General features: G+C 57.8%; 3 protein-coding genes across 3 annotated transcripts in view; all 3 read right to left on the bottom strand.

Annotated features, from left to right (window-relative positions):
* Positions 1–408: 408 nt before the first annotated feature.
* EPHA2 (EPH receptor A2) lies at positions 409–12,427 on the bottom strand. Its single transcript, XM_058818788.1, has 17 exons — positions 12,303–12,427; positions 9,609–9,676; positions 8,342–9,005; positions 7,186–7,341; positions 6,759–7,091; positions 6,521–6,645; positions 5,976–6,135; positions 5,764–5,863; positions 5,597–5,652; positions 5,393–5,518; positions 5,128–5,310; positions 4,534–4,595; positions 4,216–4,425; positions 3,717–3,866; positions 3,309–3,502; positions 2,166–2,321; positions 409–1,062 (listed from the first exon to the last, which is right to left on the bottom strand). Exons 1-17 carry the CDS (start codon positions 12,370–12,372, stop codon positions 957–959), a joined length of 2,919 nt encoding a protein of 972 aa, XP_058674771.1. The 5' UTR covers positions 12,373–12,427; the 3' UTR covers positions 409–956.
* A 1,848-nt stretch (positions 12,428–14,275) lies between these two features.
* Positions 14,276–16,936, bottom strand: CPLANE2 (ciliogenesis and planar polarity effector complex subunit 2). Its single transcript, XM_058818901.1, has 5 exons — positions 16,803–16,936; positions 16,580–16,732; positions 15,826–15,950; positions 15,593–15,732; positions 14,276–14,516 (listed from the first exon to the last, which is right to left on the bottom strand). Exons 1-5 carry the CDS (start codon positions 16,903–16,905, stop codon positions 14,309–14,311), a joined length of 729 nt encoding a protein of 242 aa, XP_058674884.1. The 5' UTR covers positions 16,906–16,936; the 3' UTR covers positions 14,276–14,308.
* Positions 16,937–18,948: 2,012 nt separating this feature from the next.
* Positions 18,949–22,755, bottom strand: part of FBXO42 (F-box protein 42) — a 51,778-nt gene continuing 47,971 nt past the window's right edge. Inside the window, exons 9-10 of the mRNA XM_058818724.1 lie at positions 21,953–22,069; positions 18,949–21,822 (exon numbers count right to left, since the gene is read on the bottom strand). Of these exons, the coding sequence (XP_058674707.1) occupies positions 20,746–21,822; positions 21,953–22,069 (1,194 nt within the window). The 3' untranslated portion in view covers positions 18,949–20,745. The remainder of the gene's footprint in view (positions 21,823–21,952; positions 22,070–22,755) is intronic.

The following is a 22,755-nucleotide window of genomic DNA, read 5'->3' as shown; positions in this document are numbered from 1 at the left end:
AACTCATTTAAACCTCTTTAAAAATCCTCTTTAACCCATTTAAACCCCCATTAAAACCCCTAAACCCTCTCACTTTTAAAACCCCCCTACCCCCCTAAAAATCCCTAAATAAACCCCTTAAAAACATTAAGCCTCTCTAAAAAATAACTTAAAACCCCTTTAAAGTCCCCAATAACTCCTTAAAAAACCTTAAAATGCCTAAAAACTCCCAAAACTTTAAACCTCCTTAACTCCCCCTTAATGCACCCCAAAACCTTTAAAAATCCTTCAAACACCTTAAGAAAAACCTTTAAAACCCTCTTACAATCCCCTTTAAATGCCCTTAAACTCCCTAAAATGTAGGGAGAACCCCCTCTCTTTGTCCCCCAAATTCCCTCAATCTCTGTGAACCAGTGGGAAAACACAATATTCTAGAAAACCAAAAAGCACATATTTTTATTCAAAACCCCACAAAAATCCCCATAAATCTATGAAAAAAGGGGGGGGGGGGAAGCATCTGAGCTGGGTTTTTAAAATTTCCCCCTTTTTTCTCTCCCAAACCCGACACGACCTTTAATTCCTCACAATAAATATACAAAAATAGAATAAATTAGGTTAAAAAATACAAGGCAACACTGGCAGATCAGCAATAAAGGGCAAACAAATACACCCAAAAACCTGGTGGGAGAGGAATAAATAGGGAGAAAAAAAGCAAAAATAAATCAGTTTTGGGACTGAGCCCTTTTTTTCTTGAAATGTGGGGGGAAAATAAGAAAAAAAATCCTTCCCCCAGTTCCAAACAAGCTTGAAATTCCATTTTTTTAGGGGGGAGGGAAGGGGCAGCACCCATTTCATCCCCAGGCACGGGGACAAGATCAATAACACTATAAAAAAAAAAACCTTAATAATTACAGAAATAATAAATAAACCCCTTGAGGAGGAGGGGGGGGTCGATGTGGAGTTTTGGGGGTGGGGGGTCAGCCTGGGGCCCCCCCAGCTCCTGCCTGCTCCTGCAGCCCCAGCAGGCTGTAGGCAATGCGCTTCTGGTGGCCCGGCAGCCGCACCCCGATCCGCTTGATGTCCCTGGGAAGGGGAACAGGAGAACACGGAGTGAGGAATGGGGTCAGGAATGGGGGAATGGGGCTGGAAGGGCTGGAGACACCACGGCCACAGCCCGGGATTGAGTGGAGCCAGGAGCAGCATCCTTGGAAGGGTGGGGATGGATGGGGGATGGACATGGCTCATCCCCAGGGATGGATGGATGCATGGATGGATGGATGGATGGATGGATGGACATGGCTCATCTCAAGGGATGGATGGATGGACATGGCTCATCCTGAGGGCTGGATGGATGGATGGATGGATGGATGGATGGATGGATGGATGGATGGATGGATATAGCTAACCCCAAGGGATGGATGGACATGGCTCATCCCAAGGGATGGACAGATGGACATGGCTTATTCTGGGGGATGGATGGATGGATGGATATGGCTCATCTCGATAGGTGGATGGACATAGCCAAGGCATGGATGGACATGGCTCATCCCAAGGATGGACGGACATAGCTAACCCCAAGGGATGGATGGACATGGCTGGACATAGCTAACCCCAAGGGATGGATGGACATGGCTCATCCCAAGGTGATGACATGGACATGGCGTATTCTGGGGATGGATGGATGGATGGCTGGACACTGCTCATCCTGAGAGATGGATGGATGGACATAGCTAACTCAAGGGATGGATGGATATGGCTCATCCCAAGGGAAGGATGGATGGATGGATATGGCTCATCCCGGGGGATGGATGGATGGAGGGATGGAGGGAATGGAGACATGGCTTATCCCAGGGGATGGACGGATGGATGGACGGACATGACTTATCCCGAGGGATAGACAGACGGACATGGCTCATCCCAAGGAATGGATGGACACAGCTCATCTCAAGGGACAGATGGACAGATACAGCTCATCCCGGCCTCTCCAGCCAAGGAACATCTAATTTTATCCCATCCCTCGGGCCACCAAGGCCACGGAAGTGGTTTCCGTTCCCAGCACATCTCTGTCCCTTGGGAGTTGGTGGGGAGGGGATGGGGACAGTGTGGGGACACATCCCTGGGACAGCAGGGGAGTGGTGTGGGGACAGCCTGGGAGTGTCAGGGGACAGCATGGGGACAGGACTCACTCGCTGGTCATCTGCAGGACCTTCTCGATGGTGCTGTAGCCCGAGGCCATGAAGGTCTCGGTGTACTGGGGCATGCGGATGGACTCCAGCCACTCCGGGACCGAGCGGAACGGGACGCCCTCGGAGCCGCTGGTGCTGGGCAGCCGGATGGACACCCTGCAGAAAATGAGGCAAAAATACAAAAATTCAATAAAAGTGACGCAGAAATTCAAGGCTGGAAAAGCCATGTGAAAACAGAAGGGCGTGGAAGTGATGCAGAAAGGAAATGATGCAAAAAATGATGCAGGAATGGAGGGGTGTAAAAAATTAATGTGAAAATAGGAAGATGCAAAAAACAATGTGAAAATGAGAAGGTGCAAAGAATGACACAGAAAGGTGAGGACACAAAAATATTGCAGAAATTAAACAATGCCAAAAATTATGCAGGAATGAAAGGGTGGCAAATAGAGATGCAAAAGTGGAAGGATGGAAAAATAACACGAGTTGAAAAGATGCAAAAAAATAATGTGAAAATGGAAAGATGAGAAATTCTGTGGAAATGGAAAAAGGAAAAAATAATGCCAAAAACTGGAAGGATGCAAAAATAGCACAGAAATTAAATGGTGCAAAAAGTGATGTGAAAGTGGAAGGTTAAATCAATGATGCAGAAATGGAAGGATGTGAAAAATGATATGAAAATGGAAAAACAATGCAGAAATGGGAAGATGCCAAAAAATAAATGCAAAACTGAGATGATGAAATTGTGATGCAGAAAGTGAGATGCTGGAGAAAGTGGAAATGTGAAAATGGGGACATACCAAAAAATTATGCAGAAATGCAGATGCCAGAAGCAACAAGGGAGTGCAGAGATGCAAAACTCAACCCAAAACAGCACCATGAGAGTGCAAAAAAACGATAGAAGACACAAAGATGTGCAAGAATCAGAGAATCCCAGGCTGGTTTGGTTGGGAGGGACCTTAGAGCCCACCCCATTCCATCCCTGCCATGGGCAGGGACACTTTTCACTATCCCAGGAGTCTCCAAGCCCTGTCCAGCCTGGCCTTGGACACTGCCAGGGATCCAGGGGCAGCCACAGCTGCTCTGGGCAACTCCTCCCCTCCTTCTTCTTCCCTCCCACCCCATCCTGGCACTCTCTACACTCACCGGGGGTCGAAATCTGCCAGTGCCTTGAGGGAGTCGGGGGCGCGGATGAGTTTGTCGAGGATGCTGACGATGTCGGGGAATTTGGGGCGCCGGCAGCGCTCCTGCTGCCAGCACTGCATCATCAGCTGGTAGATGGCCGAGGGACAGTCCAGCGGCGCCGGGAGGCGGAAGCCCTCGTTGATGGCCTTCATCACCTATGAGGAGGAGGGTCAGGAATGGTCCACCCACAAAGGTGTTCATTCACAGAATCCCAAAATAGTTTGGGTTGGAATGATTTTAAACTCATCTCATTGCAGCCCCTGCCCTGGGCAGGGACACCTTCCACTGTCCCAGGTTGATCCCAGCCTTGTCCCACCTGGCCTTGAATGTCTCCCAGAACACTGGTGGTGGTGGAGGGTGGGCTCTCACCTCATGGTTGGAGACCTCCCAGTAGGGCCGCTCGCCGTAGGACATCACCTCCCACATGACGATGCCGTAGCTCCAGACGTCGCTGGCAGAGGTGAACTTGCGGTAGGAGATGGCTTCGGGTGCTGTCCAACGGATCGGGATCTTCCCGCCCTACAGTGACATTGGGGTCAACCCTGCACCCCCAAAAAACCACCCAACCTTGTTCAACCCCACCAACATGGCCACCATGGTTCACTATCATCCACCTTCTTCAACCACCCCAACACGACCAACCATGATGGACAATCACCCACCTTGTTCAACCACCCCAACATGGCCACCATGATGGGCAATCACCCACCTTGTTCAACCACCCCAACATGACCAACCACCCCAACATGACCAACCACGATGGATAATCACCCACCTTGGACAACCACCCCAACACAACCAACCACCCCCTCACCTTGGCCATCCAGCCACCCCTCCCTGGCCACCACCCTGCTGCAGTGACACTCACGCTGGTGGTGTAGGTGGCTTCAGGGTCATCTTCCAGCACCCTCGAGAGCCCGAAATCGGACACTTTGCACACCAGGTTGCTGTTCACCAGGATGTTCCTGGCAGCCAGGTCCCGATGGACATAATTCATGTTGGCCAAGTACTTCATGCCGGCAGCGATGCCCCTCAACATCCCCACCAGCTGGATGATGCCAAATTCACCTTCTTTTTCCTGGGAAAAGGGGAGAATCCAGCCTGGAATCCACCTGTTGTCCCACCTCCCTTGATGGGTGTTGGAGGTTCCACCACCCTGTGGTTGTTGCCACCACGTGTCACCTACCCTCAAGAATTTATCCAGTGCCCCATTCTCCATGTACTCTGTGATGATCATGAAGGGCTTGTCTGTACAAAAGAAAGACCTCAAAATAGGTAAAAACCCCAAAAATATCCCTCCAAGCCCCCAAAAAGTCACCACCCTAAAATCTCTAAACCTCCCACAAGTCCTCCCAAAATCCTTAAATGCCCAATGCCCCTCAAAAAAACCCCAACCACCCCCAAAACCCAAACCCTACCAATTCTCCCCAAAAACTCCAGACCCCCAACTTCCCAAAAAGTCACCTCCGTTAAACATTCCCAAAACAACAGTAAAGTTTCAAACCCCTTACAGACCCCAATAAACCCCAATAGCCAAAACCCCAAAATAACTCCCCCAGCTCCTCCAAAAATCCCCTAAGCTCCCCATAAAACCTCCCAAATAAACCTGAATTTCTTCCCCAGAAAAATCCCCAACCTCATCCCTCAAAAAGACCCAAGTCCCCCAAATTCCTCTTTGCACCGTTGCTCAAAGCACCTTATTTTTATAACTCTTTTTTGGGGTGTTTTCTGGGAAATTGGGGTGTTTTTTTTGTGGGGACAGGACACAGAGGACACTCACACTTGGAGACAACGCCCTCGAGGCGGATGATGTTGTGGTGGCAGAACTGTCCCATGATGGTGGCCTCGCTCAGGAAGTCCACGCGCTGCTTCTCCGTGTACCCCACCTTCAATGTCTTGATGGCCACTGGCACCTCCTTCCTTCCACGCTTCAGGGTACCCTTGTACACCTCCCCAAATTCACCTGCTCCAAAAAACATGGGCACCTTTAGCCCCCCTGTCCCACCCTGATTTTGGGGTGTCTCTGGGGGGACAAAGCCACGCACCAGCACCGATGACCTTCTGGCGGGTGATGAAGGATGGAGGGATCTCGGTGGTGAACTTGAGCATGGCTTGGTTGGGGTCTTCGTAAGTGTGGGGGTCAACGTAGGTCTTGAGGGGTTTCAGCTGGTCTGGAGGTGTCAAGGAGAAGGTCAGCACCCCTGTCACCCCCTACCCATCCCTGTTGTCCCCACTGTCCCATGGCTCACCTGACTTGGAGAAGTAGACATCCTCAGCAGATTGGCGCGGCCGCGACCTCTTCCTCCTGCAGAAAAGCAGCATTTTATCCCAAAAGATCATCCCCCGGCCACATTTGGTGGTGGGACAACAACATTTTGGGGTTTTTGGGAGGTTTTGGGGGGGTTTGTCCCCTTACCGCCGGAGGATGAAGAGGAGAGTGACCAAGAGGAAGACGACAAAGACAACACCAGCGATGCTGCCAGCGATGACAGTGGCTGATGCCATGGCCTCGGAACCTGCGGGGACCCTCCAGGTGAGACCTACACCCCCTGGAGCACCAACACCCCCACTCCTGACACCCCCTGGAGCCCCCACCCCGCACCCCTGACACCCCCAGGCCCTCCTCACCCTCAGGCAGGGTCTCGAACTCGTGCTGGGGGCTGAAGGCCCCGTGGCCATCAGCAGTGAGGGCCTGGACCCGAACCACGTAGGCGGTGCCTGGGGACAGCTTGGGCAGGGTGACAGAGGTGCCCTCGCAGCGCAGCACTGAGTAGCTGTTCTCGTCCACCTGGGGACACGGCAGGGTGACATTAGGGTGACACGCAGGGAGGGGTGGCACGGGTGGGGCAAAGATGATATGATGTGGGGACGTGACATGGATGGGGCAGGGATGGAGGTGACATGGATACAGGGATGAACATGGGAGGGACACGGATGGAAGCAAGGATAGAGGTGACGTGGATGGAGGGATGACATGGATGGAGCAGGGATGGAGGTGACAGGGATGGGGACAAGGATGGAAGGTGGTGCTGATGGGGTGCTGATGTGGCTCAGGGCAAGGATGGAGGGATGACGTGGATGGAGATTGCATCGACAGAGCTGACACAGCTGGGGGCAAGGATGGAGGTGACACAGATGGAGGTGACACAGATGGAGGTGTCAGGCTGTGTCACCTTCTTGCTGTAGGTGACCTCGTACTTCCAGACCCGACTCTGCTGCCTCAGTGGCACCGTCCAGGACAGGACCAGGCTGGTGGCCGTCCGTCCATCCAGGCTCACCGATGTCACCCGGGGAGGCTCTGTTGTGGGGACACAAAGGGACGTCACTGAGGTGTTCCCATGGGGGACAGGGACACCACAGATGTGTCCCCACTATGGAGGGAAGGTGTGGGAGCTGCCAGTGTCCCCTCACCTGTCTGGTTGACACTGATGGTGGCGCTGGCCACGCTGCGCTGGTGGCTGGAGGGGGACACCCCGTTGCGGGCCTCCACGGTGAAGGTGTAGTTGACGTGTGGCTCCAGGTCGGTGACAGTGACCTCTGTCCCCGTGAGCCCCTGGGGGGGCTGTGAGAAGCGGACCCCCCCGTCGCAGGGCCGGCACTCGCCGCTCTCGGGCCAGCACTGCTCGCAGGTGACGCTGTAGGTGACGTCCTCGCGGCCACCGGGGTCGGCCGGGGGGGCCCAGCGCAGCTGCACCGCGGCCCCCAACCCCAGGGCTGTGACAGCCTGTGGGGGTGAGGGGGGACCTGCAGGGGCACAGGGCGGGGTCAGGGGACAGGGTGGTTCTGTGTCACCTCAGTTAGGTGACATCAGAGTGTCCTCTCTAAAGAGGTGACTTACGGGTGCAGGGATGCTCCGGGGGATCCTCAGGGGCCCGGAAAAATCCATCCTCACATGGGCAGGTGGCGGCAGCAGCTGGGGCAGGCAGGGTGTTGGGGGGACAGGGCTGGCAGCCCCCCGAGGACACCGCGGCCTTGAAGGTGCCAGGGGGACAAGCTGGGGGGGACACACAAGGTGACACTGGTGAGATCCCAAATCCTGCTCCCCATCCAGGGGATCAGCACATGGCAGGTGGGGGGGAAAGCACCCCCACAAGCACCCAGAGAGGAGTTATAGGGAGTTTGCCACATTTTGCAGCTTCTTTATTATTGGGGAGCCCCCCCAAAACCACCCCCGTCCTGGCTGAGCCCTGCTGCACTCACTGCATTAGTGGTGGTGCAGGGGAATGATCCAGGATGGGGAATTTTAGGGTATTTAATCTTATTTTGCAGCTGCTACTTTATTTACTTTTTGCTACTTTGCATTGCTACTTTAGAGTAGCAATTGAACAATGCTTTGTGTTGCTACTGTAAAGTATTACTACTTTATTTTACTTTATTATTACTACTGGGATCCCCCCAGCCCACCCTTCACCTGTCTGAGCTCTCACTACAGTGGTGATGCTGAAAGGTGAGGATCCAGGGCTGGGAATTTTGGAGACAAAACCTCATTTCTCCAACCCTGAATCTGGAATTTTTCAGGCATTTCACCTCATTTTTGCAATCACTGCCCCACCTATCGCTTTAGTTTAAGATTTTCTAAGCCTTGTAATGTTAACATTCTTGTAGCGAGCTTTCTCACACACTTTCTGTAAATAACTCATTGTTTTGCATTCTTTTATGAAAAAAGAGAAAGTCAATAGACTGTTAGTGGAGGGTGGCACTGTCACCCTCCAATCCGCTGTCACTCTTAGAAAACTATCAGTGTTGGAGTCAGAAAATAAACTTCCCTTTTTTCTTCACCTTGAAAACAGCAGTGTTTTTTCTTTACCTTGAAACAAGCAGTGCGCTTGTGTTCTTTTGTGTCCTATAGTGACACCCCACCCCTCTCTCAGCTAAGCCCTTCCACAATCCACTCAAGGCTAAGGATTGGGAATTTTGGAGCCAATCCTCTTCCCTCCCAGGCACACACCAAGCTGTCCCATCCTTACAACCCCTCAGCTTAGCCCAGTCCATACCTTGGCAGGTGTCTCCCAGGCTCTGGAAGCCGGCCCGGCACAGGCACTCCCCGATGGGCACGAGCCACTCGCCGTCGGCGTTGCAGTGCAGGGCGGGCGCCTGCTCGGCCACGGCCTCGGCCACGCACGAGCCCCGCACCTCGGCCAAGGTCTGCGAGTCGGCGCCGGCCACGGTCTCCGGGAACCGCGCCATGCCCCGCACCACGGCCGGGCAGCGCTTGTAGTACACGCGCACGGAGAGCAGCGCCACGCAGGCACCCAGGTCCTGGAAGGCCAGGTAGAAACCCTTCCTGCGGAGCGGCCCCACCGAGCGCACCTCCACGTTGAGCTTCACGTTGCGGGCGGTGAAATCCTCCTGCACGGTGATCTCGTCCGGGGCGATGGTGTCGATCTTCTTGAACTGGCGCTTCTGGAAGTTGGTGCCGTAATCCACGTCGGACTCGGCGTAGTAGAGGTTGAAGGTCTCCTTGCAGGAGCCGCCGCCGGCCGTGGGGAAGCTGTTGCAGTCGCGCACGGTGAACTGCAGCTCGATGAAGATGCGCTGGGCCACGCCGCGGTAGATCCAGTTGGTGCGGAGCCAGTTCTCCTGCTCGCCCTCCAGGACGTTGCACACGGAGTACATGTAGATCAGGGAGTCGTTGAGGACGTTCTGCAGCTGGTCCCACTGTCCCCAGAGACAGAAATGGGGCTATGGAGGGGAACTGAGGCACTGTCCCCAAGGATGGGTTTGTCCCCGTCTTGTTCCCCCTGTCCCCATCCCCATGGAGGTCCCCAGACACGTCCCAGAGGTGTCCAACCCCATGGGTGTTCTCGCGTCCATCCCCATGGGTGTTCCTGTTCCCATGGAGGGCTGCAGCCCAATTCCAGTGGAGTCTCCAACCCCATAGGTGTCCCCATGTCCATCCCCATGGGTGTTCCTGGTCCCATGGAGGGCCACAGCCCAATTCCAGTGGAGGTCTCCAACCCACAGGTGTCCCTGTCCCTATGCCCATGGAGATCCTCATGACCGAGGGATGTTCTTATGGAGGTCCCTCTCTACAGATGCTCCTGTCCCCATTCCCATTAATGCCCCCAGGCCCATCCCCGTGGATGTCTCTATTGCCATGGAGGTCCCCATCTGCCACCCCCATGGATACCCTCATCCCCATTCCTGTGAAGGTCCCCAGGATGTCCTTGTCCCATCCCCGTGCAGCTCCCCGATGGCTGTCCCCATTCCCCATCCCAGAGCTGGCCAGCAGGGCCGGATGCCGGATCCATGGGTGCTCACCCCTTTTCCATAGGGATGGGTGAGCCAGCCCAGCTCCCCGTGTGCCTTGGCGAAGTCCAGCAGCACCACTGTGGGAGAGGAGAGAGGACAGGGACGTCAGCAGATGCCACCAGGACCTGCAGGTGCCACCAATACACCCCTCTGGCCCTTGGATGTTGGTCCCCCAGGACCCGCAGACAACCCCATAGAAGTCCCCAGGATGTGCAAACACTCCTGGGATCCACAGATGTCCCCAAAATTCATGGATGTCCTGGGCACCCACAGATATTCCTGGGGCCTGTGGATGCCATCAGGACCCACAGACATCCCACCAGGATCCCTGGATGTCCTGGGCACTCACAGACATCCCTGGAACCCACAGATGCCAGCCAGGAGGTTCCATGGATGTCCTCAAGACTCCTGGATACCCCCAGGACCCACGGATCCACCCCATTTCCACAGACGTCCCCAAGAGCCACAGATGTCCCCAGGACCTCCAAACAGTCCCGGTCCCCACAGGTGTCCCCTGGACCCACGGACCCCCGTTCCCGGCAGATTCCGCTGGACGAAGCCCCCCGGGGCCGCCCGCAGAGGCGGGGAAGCCGCGGGGCCCGGCGGGACCTGCCCTGGCACGCCGAGGGCGGCGGCCGGATCCAGCGCCGGGAGAGGAAGAGGAGGAAGAGGAGGCCGGGGAGGGAGCGGGGCCCCCCGGTGAATCACCCCCCAGGAATGTGCCCGGACGCCCGGGTTCAGCGGGCGATGGGTTCGGCGGGACGGGGCCATTTCGGGACGGATGTGCCCCCCCAGCTGAGCACGGACGGGCTCGGGAGGGTCAGGCCTGGGGGGGGACCCCAAGACCTGCCGGGGGGGGGGGACGCGGGTGGCTGCAGCGCCCCCCCCGCGCCGTGCCCGGGCTCAGGAAGGATGCCGGGGCGGATATCCCGGTTTTCCTGAGGCTGGAAATCCCCCCCGCGAGCCTCCGGAGAGCGGAAAGCTGCCGGAGCCAGGGCCGGAGCGGGCGGGGGTTCCCCGCCGGTGCCCCCGGGGTGGCTCTGGGGACGGGGCCGGGGCTGCTCCAGGGACAGCGCCGGGGCCGCAGCCCCGTCCCGGGAGTCACCTGTACCCACCGCCACCACCATCATCATTATCATCAAATTCTCCGTCGCCTTCATCACCCGGCCACGGCCGCCCCCACCTCCAGTGCCACCAACCCTGTCGCCACTGTCAGCGCCACCCCCGTCCCATTCCCAATCCCATTCCGGCTGCATCCTTGTCCCTGTCCCCTGCCCTAACCTCGTTCCCATCCCAATCTTTGTCTGAATCCGAATTAAATTCCCACGGTGAACCCCAATCCCATCCCAATCCCATCCCCATCTCACCCTTAACAAGAATCCCAATCCCAAAATTATTCCCAACCCATCCCCTCCCCATCCTCATCCTCTCCTCAATGTCGATCTGAACCCCAGTCATAATCCCAAAATTGATCCCATCCCAGTCCCAATCCTGCTCCATTCCCTCCTCTTTAACCTCCTCCCCACCTCAGCTCACCCCAAATCCCCCTGGATCTCACCGAGGGGAACCAATCCCCCTGAAATCCCACCACTCCCACCACTTTCCCTTTCCCCCCACGCACTTTTCAAACCTCAAATCCCAGTATTCCCTCCTGGGAAAGAGCACTTTGGGAACACACCCCAAATCCCACAGCTGCCACTGATCACCCTCTCTGCTGTCCCCCAAAAATCCTCATTTTAGGGTTTTTTACCCCATTTTTAGTTTTCAGGGAGTATTTTTCATGCCAGCCTCTGATTTATTTGCATTTGGGGCTGGATTCTTCCACTTTACCCTCAAAAAATGATGGATTAAAGCCATCAGGTAGAGTTTATAGAAACTCAATCCGAAAAAAATTCCAGGTATACACAAAAAAGTGAATTTCCCCCTTTTTTTTTTGCCCAACCCTGCCAAACTAAGCCCCAAAATCACCGGGGGGAAGGGTTGCGAGGTGGAGGCCGAGACGCAGCTTGTATTTTCTCAGCAATTTTTTGGAATTTTCCTGACATTGTTTTCCAGCTCTCCGGCCGGATCCTACCCGACACTGCACCACCCATGGGAAACGCTCCATTTTAAGATGATTTTCCCCTTTTTTGGTGGGTTTATTTTTTAATCTCCCCCACCTTCACCCCTGTGCCAGCCTCCTTTGGGGGCTCCCGGCAGGACCTGGCCCCGGCGCGTCGGTTCGACGCTCGGCATGGGAAAAGTTGCCCCAAACTCTTGGGTTTTGCCTCATTTTAACTTTTTTCCTCCCCATTTAAATTATTTCTCCTCTATTTTAGTTGTCCCCCCATTTTTGCTGCCCCCTCCCCCGCACTTTTATCTCCCCATACACCTTTTTAACTCCCCCCTCCCTTACTTTAACTTTCTCCCATTAATTCAACTTTTCCCCTTTTCATTTAAACTTCTCCGCCCTCATTTCAACTTTTCCCTTAATTTTAACCTTCCCCCCCCGCCTCGCCCCAAAGGCGCTCCGGCACCTGCAGATTCCCCACCGCACCCCAAACTGTGCGGGGGGAAGGGGGAACCCACATTCCCCTTTACCCTCAGAGCGCTCCCCGACTCCTCAGCTCCCCCAAAACCACCCGAATTTACCCCAAAACCACCCCACCCCGCAATAAAGGAGTTTCGGGGTGCTCCCCCCCGTAAAAAAAGTGCGGGACTCACCTTCCTCGGCGGCCAGGGGGGTGAGGGCGGTGAGGAGGAGGAGGGTGAGGGCCGGGGGGGTGCCCGCCATGGCGGGGCAGTTTTGGGGGGTCCCGGGCGCGCCCCACGAGCGGCGGCCCCGCGGGGACTGCGGGGGGTGTGGGGTGCGGGGCCGCGCGCCCGCTCCTGTTCATTCATGCCCCGCTGACGTCACCGGCCACGCCCGCTCTTAAAGGCGCAGCAGCCGCTCCCAGTACGCACCAGTACGGCACTGGGAGGGCGCGCGCCCCAGGGAGGGACGCGGCTGGGGGGAGGGGAGGGGGCTGTGGGAGCCCCCCCAAGGTGGGGCACGGCCCTGGAGGGGGTTCGGGGGTCCCGCAGCCCCGCGGGGACCCCCCCAAACCCGGTCCTGAAGGGGTGAAGGCGCCCCCCCCTCCCGCCCCCTCCCCTTTCATTCATGAATCGGCGTGGGAAGGGCGGGGGGGCGGCAGCCAATGGCTGCAGGGGGCGGGGCCACGCGGTTACTACCGGCCACGCCCCCCGCCCACCAGTTCGATACCGGGGGGTTTGGGGGGGACCGGTCTGGGGGGGCTGCCCGGGCCCCAAATCCTCAGCACCGCCGTCCTCATGGACCTGCAGCACCCCAAATCCCACAGCACCCCAAATCCCATCACCCACAGCACCCCAAATCCCACAGCACCCCAAATCCCATCACCCACAGCACGCCAAATCCCATAGCACCCCAAATCCCATCACCCACAGCACCCCAAATCCCATCACCCACAGCACCATAAATCCCACGGCACCCCAAATCCCACAGCACCCCAAATCCCACAGCACCCCAAATCCCATCACCCACAGCACCCCAAATCCCACCACCCACAGCACCCTAAATCCCATCACCCACGGCACCCTAAATCCGATAGCACTTCAAACCCTGGATCATCCATTGCACCCCAAATCCCACAGTGCCCTAATCCCATCAATTCCAGCACCTCAAATCCCTCAGCAGCCCTGTCCCCATGATCCTGCAGCACCCCAAATCCTGCCTCTTCCATAGCACCCCAAGTCCCACAGCACCCCCAATCTCTGCAGCACCCACAGCACCCCAATCCCTTCACCTCTAGCGCCACAAACCCCCCAGCACCCCAAAACACCTCAAATCCCACAGCACTCCAAATCTGCACCCCTGTTCCCATAATCCCTCTGCAGCCACATCCCCAAATACCCACAGAGCCCCAAAGCCCCAAGATCCACAGCACCCCAAATCTGCCAATAGGCCCAGCACCCCATTCCGTGATCCCACTGAACCCCAAATCCCCCAGGATCTGCAGCACCCCAAATCCTGCAAGCACCCCTATTCCATGATCCCACTGAACCCCAAATCCCCCGGGATCTGCAGCACCCCAAATCCTGCAGCACGCACTTCTTGATGATCCCATATCCCCCAGTACCCCCAAATCTTCATTACCCCAGCACCCCAAATCGTGCAGCACCCCCATTCCATTATGCCAATGAAATTCAAATCCCCTAGGACCTGCTGCACCCCAAATTCTGCAGCATTCACCTCTTGATGATCCCATTGCACCCCACATCCCCCAGTACCCCCAAATCTTCGTTACCCCAGCACCCCAAATCGTGCAGCACCCCCATCCCCAGGATCCCAGTGCACTCCACATCTCCCAGCACCCCAAATCCTGCAAGCACCCCCATTCCATGATCCCATTGAAATGCAAATCCCCCAGGATCTGCAGCACCCCAAATCCTGCAAGCACCCCCATTCCATTATCCCAGTGAAATTCAAATCCCCTAGGACCTTCTGCACCCCAAATCCTGCAGCACTCACCTCTTGATGATCCCATATCCCCCAGTACCCCCAAATCTTCATTACCCCAGCACCCCAAATCCCCACCCCCCAAAACGGACAAGTCAGGCCACCCATGATCTTTTTCATAGAAAATCATTGATTTTAACAAAAAACCACCTTTTTACCCCACCCACCCCCCAAACCCTTCCCAAGAGGGGGTTCAGGTGGGGGTGTCCCCCGTGTCCCCGGGGGTGACCCCGGCGGTCACTTGGTCGCGCCGCCAGAGCTCCTCCACCAGGGCGTCCAGGACGGGGCCGACCCGGGCCAGCCCCGCGGCGCCCCCGGCCCGCAGCACCCGCAGCCCCTGCGAGCCCTCGAAGGCCCGAACGTCCCCCTCGGTCACGGCCGTGTGCGGGGCCAGGTCGAATCTGGGGTGGGGAGGGGACACAGGGTCAAGGGAAACAGCAACGCCCCGGAAAATCCCCCGAGAAACACCTGAGGTTCAAAGGGAGTGTGGAACTCATCGGTGTAACCAGGTGGGAGTGTTCTCTGCCTGCCCAGGGACTGAGTGGTTTGGGATCTGGGGGTGCAAAGCTGACTGGGGGGGACACAGGGTCAGAAGAGACCCAGGAAATTCCCCCAAAACCCCCTGAAAATAAGTGGGGGTTGTGACCCCAACCCCTCCTCAAACCCTCTAAAAAATCAATGGGAGTTGAGGACTCATTGGTGTAATGAGAGTTGCATGTTCTCAGTGTTGAGTGAAATCAAACACTGAAATCTGGTTTGAAATCTGGGAGTGCAAACCTGACTGGGGGGACACAGGGTCAAGGAGACATCAACACCCTGAAAAATCCCCCCAAAACCACCTATAGAGAAATGGGGATTGTGAATCCATTGGTGCAATGAAGTGTTGCAGGTTCTCGGCCTGCTGAGATAACAAGTGCTGAGAAATCTGGGGTGCAAACCTGAATGGTGGGGGACACAGGGTCAGAAGAGACCCAGGAAATCCCCCCAAAACCCCCTGAAAATAAGTGGGGGTTGTGACCCAAAGAAACTCCCTAAAAAGTCAACGGGAGTTGAGGGCACATAGGTGTAATGAGAGTTGCACGTTCTCAGCCTAACAAGGTATTGAGTGGTTTGGAATCTGGGGGTGCAATCTTGACTGAGAGGGGGATATAGGGTTAAGGGAGACACTAACATCCTGAAAAATCTCCTTTAGGGTGGCAAAACCCCCTAAAAATTAGCAGGAGCCGTGAACCCATTGGTGTAACCATTCTCAGCCTGCTGAGCTACCAAATGCTGAGAAATCTGGGGGTGTGAACCCATTTTCGGGCAGGGGGGGCCAAGGAAGACCTAAAAAACCCCCAAAACCTCCTGAAAATCAGCAAGAGTCAGGAATCCATTGGTGCGCCGTTCTCAGCCCCTGCCACGCCAAGCACTGAGAGCCCCAGGGGTGCAATCCCCCCGCCATGGGGTGACCTTTGGGGACCCCCCAAAAGGATACTTGGTGCCCACGACCACCCTGACGAGGTGACGGTCCCCGGGGCCCAGCACGCGGCCCATGAGCGCCGGCAGCTCCTCGAAGGACGCGCGGTCCGTGAAGGAGAACAGGAACAGGGCGGCGTCCGCCTCCTCCTTACAGGCCTACAGGGCACGGGGACACCGCTCACCGCGGGGTCCCGGCGGTGTCCCCCGCCCCAAAACCGTCCCCAGCCCCAAAATGCATCCCCCGCTCACGGGCAGCAGGTGCTCGAACTTCCTGAGCGCTCCGTCCCCGCAGTCCCAGAGGTGCAGCTGGAACAGGACAGGGCGGCCGCTGCCGCGGGGCTTGGCCGGCCAGAACAGCGTGGTGGCTTCGATGCCTGCGGGGACAGCGGGACTGTCACCGCCGGGCCATACACAGGGTCTTGTGGTGGCCGGGGTGGCCTCGAACCCTGCGGGGACAGCGGGACTGTCAGCCCCGGGACACCCCTGGGTTATACACAGGGTCTCATGGTGGCCGGGGAGGCCTCTATGCCTGCGGGGACAGTGGGACTGTCACCCCGACTCTACCCAGGGTCTTGTGGAAGCCAGGGTGGCCTCGAACCCTGCGGGGACAGCGGGACTGTCACCTCCGGGTCCCCCCCCGGCCGTACCCAGGGTCTCGTGGTGGCCTCGATGGCTGCGGGGACAGTGGGACTGTCACCCCCGGACCCCCCCATCCGTACCTAGGGTCTCGTGGTGGCCGGGGTGGCCTCAATCCCTACGGGGACAGTGGGACTGTCACCCCCAGGACACCCTGGGCTGTACCCAGGGTCTCGTTGCGGCCTCGATGCCTGCGGGGACAGTGGGACTGTCACCCCCGGGACACCCTGGGCCGCACCCAGGGTCTCGTTGTGGCCTCGATGCCTGCGGGGACTGTCACCCCCGGACCCCCCCCGCCGTACCCAGGGTCTCGTTGTGGCCTCGATGCCTGCGGGGATTGTCACCCCCGGGTCCCCCCCAGCCGTACCCAGGGTCTCGTGGTGGGTGGGGGGCACGAGGGTCCCCCCCAGCCAGGCCACCAGCGCTGTCTTGCCGACGCCGCTCCTGCCCGCCAGGAAGAGTTTGTAGGTGACCGTGGGCACCGCCAGCGCGGGCGGCAGCGCCGGGCGCTCCAGCAGACCTGGGGAGGGGCTCGGGGTCAGGCTGGGGGGGCTCAGAGCCCGGCTGGGGGGCGCAGGGGGGGCACGCACCGAACACTCTCCGCTGGTTCTTGTGCACGATGGAGTCCAGGTAGGGGCGGCCGGCGGGGGACAGGAGCCAGCCCGGCTCCAGCGCCCAGTCCTGCTCTGCCATGGGCCCCCAAACCTGGGGGACGGCGAAGAGCCCCCCTTCCCCCATGGGGTCACTGCATGTGCAGCTTTGGGGGCTCCTTCTGACCCCACCCCAAGGTCCAGGCACCCTTCCCAGGGCCCCTAAATCCTCCATCGGGCCCCTAAAACACCCCCCGTGTCCCAGCATCCTCCCCAAAACCACCCACGGGGTCCCTGACACTCCTCTGTGAGGTGCCTGCTCCCCTTCCATGGGGTCTGTGCCCTCCCTATGGAGTCCCTGACCCCTCTCTGGGGTCCTTGCACCCCCTACAGGGTCCCACCGCCTTCCCATGGCTTCCCTGCCCCTCTCCGGTTCCTGTGCCCCACTCTGGGGTCCCTGCACCCCTCAGTGTCCCACCATCCCCCCAGGGTGTCCCTCACAGCCTCACAACCCCACACAGAGTCCCTGCTTCCCTCAGTGTCCCTCCACCCTCCCAAGGTGTCCCTCACAGACCCATTCTGGGGTCCTTGTCCCCCTCAGTGTCCCTCACACCCCGCACGGGGTCCCTGCCCCCCTCAGTGTCCCTCCATCCTCCGAGAGTGTCCCTCACAGGCCCATTCTGGGGTCCTTGTCCCCCTCAGTGTCCCTCACACCCCACACGGGGTCCCTGTCCCTCTCAGTGTCCCTCCACCCTCCCAAGGTGTCCCTCACATCCCACACGGGGTCCCTGCACTCCCCGAGGGGTTCCTGCCACCCCCGCGGGTCTGTGCTGCCCCCAGCTGATCCCGTGCCCCCACAGCATTTAGGAGGGAGGGGACCCAGCCCCTGTCCCCTCCCCGGACCCGCTGCCCCCCAAATTCCCCCCATCCTTGTCCCCCACACCAATTTTCCCGTGCGGTCCCTTTAAGACGCGGCGCCGCCGCTCACCTGAGGCAGCTTCCGCCTCGTCGTGACGTCACGAAAATAGGCGGGGCGCTACAGAGACCACGCCCAGGCACAGCTGCGCGTGCGCGGTGAGTTGGGGGCACACGTGGAGTGACCCCGGCCCTGCGGATTTTGGGGGGTCCCCATCCCCACTTACTGACACCGGAATGATTTGGGGGGTTCCCATCCCAGATTACTGACACTGCAAAGATTTGGGGCTCCCCCTCCCAAGTTACTGACACCGGAATGATTTGGGGGTCCTCATTCCAAGTTACTGACACTGCAATGATTTGGGGGTCCCCATCCCCAGTTGCCAGCACTGCTGGGATTTGGGGTTCCCAACTGCCAGGGTTTCCAGGCTTTGGATCCCTCCCTCATCCCTAATCACTGACACTTGAAGCTTTGGGTTCCAGCATCTCCCCCACTGGCAGGACTTGGGGTCCCAATTTCCAGCCCCAGCAGGTTCTAGGATCCCCATCCCCATTTCCCATCTCCAACAGGTTGTGGGATCCCCAGTTCCCAACACTGGCAGGATTTGGGGTCCTTATCACCAATTTCCAGCCCAAACTGGCTCTGGGGTCCCATTTCCCAGAGCTGGGAGGCTTTGACATCTCTGGTTACCATCTCCAGCAGTTTTTGGATCCCCATTCCCAGTTTCCATCCCTAACAGGGTTTGGAAACTGGGAATTCCAATTCCAGTTCCCCATTCCCAGTGCGGACAGCCTTTGGGTCCCTGTCCCTAATTCCCAACCCTGGCAGGACCTGGGATCCACAATTTCCAGCACAGGCAGGACATGGGTTCCCCAGTTCCCAGCCCTGACAGGTTTTGGGGTCCCATCCTAAACTTCCATCCCAAACAAGGTTTGGGATCCCTGAATTCCCAGCTCCAACAGGCTCTGGGATCCCCAGTTTCCAACCTCAACAGGCTTTGGGGTCCCCATCCCCGATTTCTGGCTCCAAGAAACTTCCCAAATTCTCTGTGTCCCCCTTTACCTCCCTCCACTCCTCCAACATTCCCTGTACAAATATTTCCCTTCTCCTACACAAAGACCCCAAATCCCCCCTTTCACCCCCAAACTTATGGCAGCACAGCAGAACCCCTCCAAGTCACTCCCACCCCTCCCCAAAAGGACCAACCATCCGTTTCTTTTCCTTTTTATTTGTTAAACCACTAAAAATTCGTTGGGAAGGGGGGGAGGGACCCCCATGAACCCCCCCAAAATGTACACAAGATTTTAAATATCACCGGAATCGCTTCCCATTGCTGCTCTCGGCCCGGGAGTGACGGGGGATACACCTGAGTCGCGGTGGGTGGGGGGACACCTCGCTCACAGCACCAGCAGCTCCCGTGGGACTCGGGGACAGGGACCCAAATTTGGGGTGAATCTCTCTGAAGGGCACAGAACATGCATCTCCTGACGGGGAACCCCGGGAGGGGAACCCTGGGAGTGGGGCAGGATGGAAAGTGGGAGAGCAGCCCTGGAGGGATGCTCTGCAGGGAGAAGGACATCAAGGTGCCATCCATCCCCGGCTTTCACTCTTTTTTTTGGGGATGGATGACAAAAAACATGCAAAGGGGACGTGGGGATCGATGGCGAAGCCTCGACCGCCTTCCCCGCGGCCATCGCGTGGAGAAGGAAAATTCCAAAATTCCACAGCTCACCCGAGGTGCTCCTGAGGTCTGGGGATTTTTTGAGAGGAGGGAAAATTGTATTTCGCTTTCCCAAATCGTTCTGGGATGAATGGGAGAGGTGGGATTTGATGAAGGGTTTATTTACAGAGGTGGAAAACGCCGCGGGTGAAGCAAATCCCTCCCCGTCCCCACGCGGCTGGGATGGGATTTAAGGCTCCGACCGGCAGAAAGCTCAGTGGGGATGGAGAAGAAAAATTTTGGGAAGAAGGGACCACGTCATGGCGCTGCCGGCTTGGGGAGGGCTCCCTGGTTTGAGGGTGCTGGAGGTTGTTGACCAAAACCTGGCAGAATCCGCCCCGTTTCCCCCCCTTGGAGGGGACAGGGAAGGAGGGCTTGTCCCAGAAGGACGCACAGGTTCAATCCCTTCGGATTTGGATTTAATCTTTGCGGAAGGAGGCACGTGCAAAGATGAGGTGAAGTTACTGCATCGAGGCTGCCCTCACATTTACCAGGATCTGTCCTTTTCCCTGGAAAACCCACCCTGCTCCCGGGTTCCAAGGGGCTGCTTCGGCCTTGAACGGGTTTGGGCCGTTCAATGAAATGAAACCTTAAAGTCTAGAAGGGAATTGGCAGCCAAATATCTCTGTTTTGGGGGAATAACAGGATTTTCAGAGTATTTCTGCTGGTCAGAGGGGATCAGGGCTGATTCCCAAGCCTGATCCAGCAGGGCAGGGAGAGGAGGGATGCTAACAATCAAGATTTTTGGCATTTTGACACAAAAAAAATGTCCTTTCCTCCTTCTTTTGGTCCTGCCTGGAGGACAGAGATGAGAGTGGCAGGTGAGAGGCAAAATAAAAAGGCATCATGTTTGTGTCGAGCAAAGGTTGGCAGCACTGGGAGGTTCCCAGAGGGATATTGCTGGGATATTGTTTTCCTGACGGAGTTGAGCATGGAATTAATCAAGCTGACAGCCTCCTGCCTGCTGCAATTTAGGTTATTCCTATAAAACCACTTCTACTCACAACCCACGAGGAATTTCGGAGAGACTGAGACTCACAAACACTTAAGAGAATAAACCCAGGAAGATCCTGGCTGCAGCAGAGGAATTCCCTGGCTGCTCTCCCCGAATCCTCGGGTCCTTCCCCGCCTGTAAACACGACTGGGGTCTTACTGGGAACTGCCGGGGCAGTGCTGGAGCATTTGCTTGGACTTTTATTGATTTCCTGCTCCCTAATTCACAGTTTGAACGCCTGCGTGTCGGGAAGGGGCTGGGGAAGGAGGAGGAGCCGCAGGGATGGAAGGACGGGCGGCGGGCGGCGGCCGCATTATCTCTTTGCTCGCACAAAGTACAAGGCATTTGTTTTGGGGTAATATTTGACGTTTTGTTTCTTGTCCATCAGGCCACCGAATATGATCAGCTCCCCTCGGCCTTGCACCACCGTGTGTAAACTGGTCTCGGGCGGCCCCACCACGGAGCTGCTGTTGAACACTTTCCACTTGACTCGTCCCTGCTCCTTGGTGTCCTTAATGTCCAGCACGTACATCTGCATGGGCTTGCAGTTCATGCTCTGGTACAGCGGCTTGCCCACGTTCAGCGACTGCGGCGGGTGGTGCCCGAGGCGCCGGGCGATGGGGGGCAGCGAGTGCCCCTCGCCCTGGGTGCTGCTGGGCCGCACGGAGCCCGGCTCGGCGCCCGGCGAGCCCGGGGACGAGGCCAGGGGAGGGCTGAGCGCGGCCGAGGCCGAGGTGGCTTTGGAGGAGAGGGCTTTGACGGCCTCGAGGCTGCGGCGGAGCGCGCCGGGGGACACGGCCCCGGGCAGGGCGGCGTGGGGCGGCGTGTGGATGCCGTTGGTGTGCTCCGGGGGGTTCCGCGTGCCCGCTGTCCTGCCCTCCGCGCCGTCCAGCTGGCACAGGAGGGACGTGGGCTTCTGCTCCCAGCCCAGCTCCACGGAGGCCAGGCGCAGATCCCTCTGCTCCGGCAGCGAGCCCCGGCGCGGCGCCAGGGCCGGCCCCACCTTGAGGTCGAATCCCTCGGCGGCCGAGGGGGTGCTGGGGGACAGGGCCTGCACGGGGCTGTCCAGGGAGGCCCCGCCGGGCGGCGCCGCTCCGGGTGACACCGTGCCGCCGTTGAGCACCGGGGAACTGTCCCCTCTGGCCGGGGACAGACTGCCCTCCCGCGAGCCCGACGGCGTCTGCCTGCGGGGACGGAGGGTGCCCCAGCGGCCGTTGACGCAGGGAGCCTCGTCCGTGTTCCTGACGGGGGACTGGGAGCGGAATTCCCGCGTCTCGGGCACCAGGGCGGGCGGCGTGGCGCTGATGGGGGACGGGCGGGAGTTGAGGCTGGGGCTCAGCGGGGCTCTCCCGCTGGGAGCTTGGCTGAAGACCACGACGCACTGCCCCACCTGTGGGAGAGCAGGGAACAGACATCAGGAGGAGCCTTGGTGCTGGGGAGAAGAGGTTACGGAGCATTTTGGGCAGGGAATAAAGAGGGAGGGGTGTGTGTGAGGGAGCAGGGACCCCCTGTGTTCGTACCCTGCAGGCAGGATGGCACCACAGCTCCGGGGCTCCGTGATCCTCGTTCTCCACCTTGAGCGGCTGCCACGTCCAGGGGTTGGCCTGCATGTGCAGCAACCAGGCGTCTTTGAACAGCTGGGGAGGGAAGGGTCACACATTCAGGAGTCTGGGCTGGAATTCAGGAGTCTAGGCTGAGATTCAGAAGCCCAGGCTGAGTTTTAGGAACCCAGGCTGAGTTTTAGGAACCCAGGTTGAGTTTTAGGATCCCAGGCTGAGATTCAGGATCCCAGGCTGAGATTCAGGAGCCCAGGCTGATATTTAGGAGCCCAGGTTGAGATTCAGGAGCCCAGGCTGAGATTCAGAAGCCCAGGTTAAGATTCAGGAGCCCAGGTTGAGTTTTAGGATCCCACGCTGATATTTAGGAGCCCAGGCTGAGATTCAGGAGCCCAGGCTGAGCTTTAGGATCCCAGGTTGAGTTTTAGGATCCCAGGCTGATATTTAGGATCCCAGGCTGAGATTCAGGATCCCAGGTTGAGATTCAGAAGCCCAGGCTGAGATTCAGGAGCCCTGGCTGAGATTCAGAAGCCCAGGTTGAGATTCAGGAGCCCTGGCTGAGATTCAGAAGCCCTGGCTGAGTTTTAGGAGCCCAGGCTGAGTTTTAGGAGCCCAGGCCGAGTTTTAGCCCAGTTTGCTGCTGGGCTCAGCCCATCAGGGCCATGGTGGGAGTGGTGCTTTGCTGCTGCAGACAGAAGATGCTGACCTAGAGCAGGAGCTAATCACCCATGAGTGACTACACCCCGCTATGGCCATGGATAAATCCC

This window comes from Ammospiza caudacuta, chromosome 22, assembly GCF_027887145.1.
Source record: "Ammospiza caudacuta isolate bAmmCau1 chromosome 22, bAmmCau1.pri, whole genome shotgun sequence".
Taxonomy (NCBI): Eukaryota; Metazoa; Chordata; class Aves; order Passeriformes; family Passerellidae; genus Ammospiza; species Ammospiza caudacuta.
The sequence above is the reverse complement of the archived record's forward strand: the minus strand, read 5'-3'. Positions and strand labels throughout refer to the sequence as shown.

What these genes read in the sequence shown, in the direction of transcription:
- EPHA2 (XM_058818788.1), bottom strand. Translation starts at nt 12,372, where the DNA reads ATGGCGGGCACCCCCCCGGCCCTCACCCTCCTCCTCCTCACCGCCCTC. An exon ending in CCTGGGAGACACCTGCCAAG is followed by an intron (nt 7,342 to 8,341) that starts GTATGGACTGGG and finishes TGTCCCCCCCAG; the next exon opens with CTTGTCCCCCTGGCACCTTC. An exon ending in TGTCTACTTCTCCAAGTCAG is followed by an intron (nt 5,519 to 5,596) that starts GTGAGCCATGGG and finishes TGACACCTCCAG; the next exon opens with ACCAGCTGAAACCCCTCAAG.
- CPLANE2 (XM_058818901.1), bottom strand. Translation starts at nt 16,905, where the DNA reads ATGGCAGAGCAGGACTGGGCGCTGGAGCCGGGCTGGCTCCTGTCCCCC. An exon ending in CACCCACCACGAGACCCTGG is followed by an intron (nt 15,951 to 16,579) that starts GTACGGCTGGGG and finishes CTGTCCCCGCAG; the next exon opens with GCATCGAAGCCACCACGCTG. An exon ending in AGTTCGAGCACCTGCTGCCC is followed by an intron (nt 15,733 to 15,825) that starts GTGAGCGGGGGA and finishes CGTGCCCTGTAG; the next exon opens with GCCTGTAAGGAGGAGGCGGA.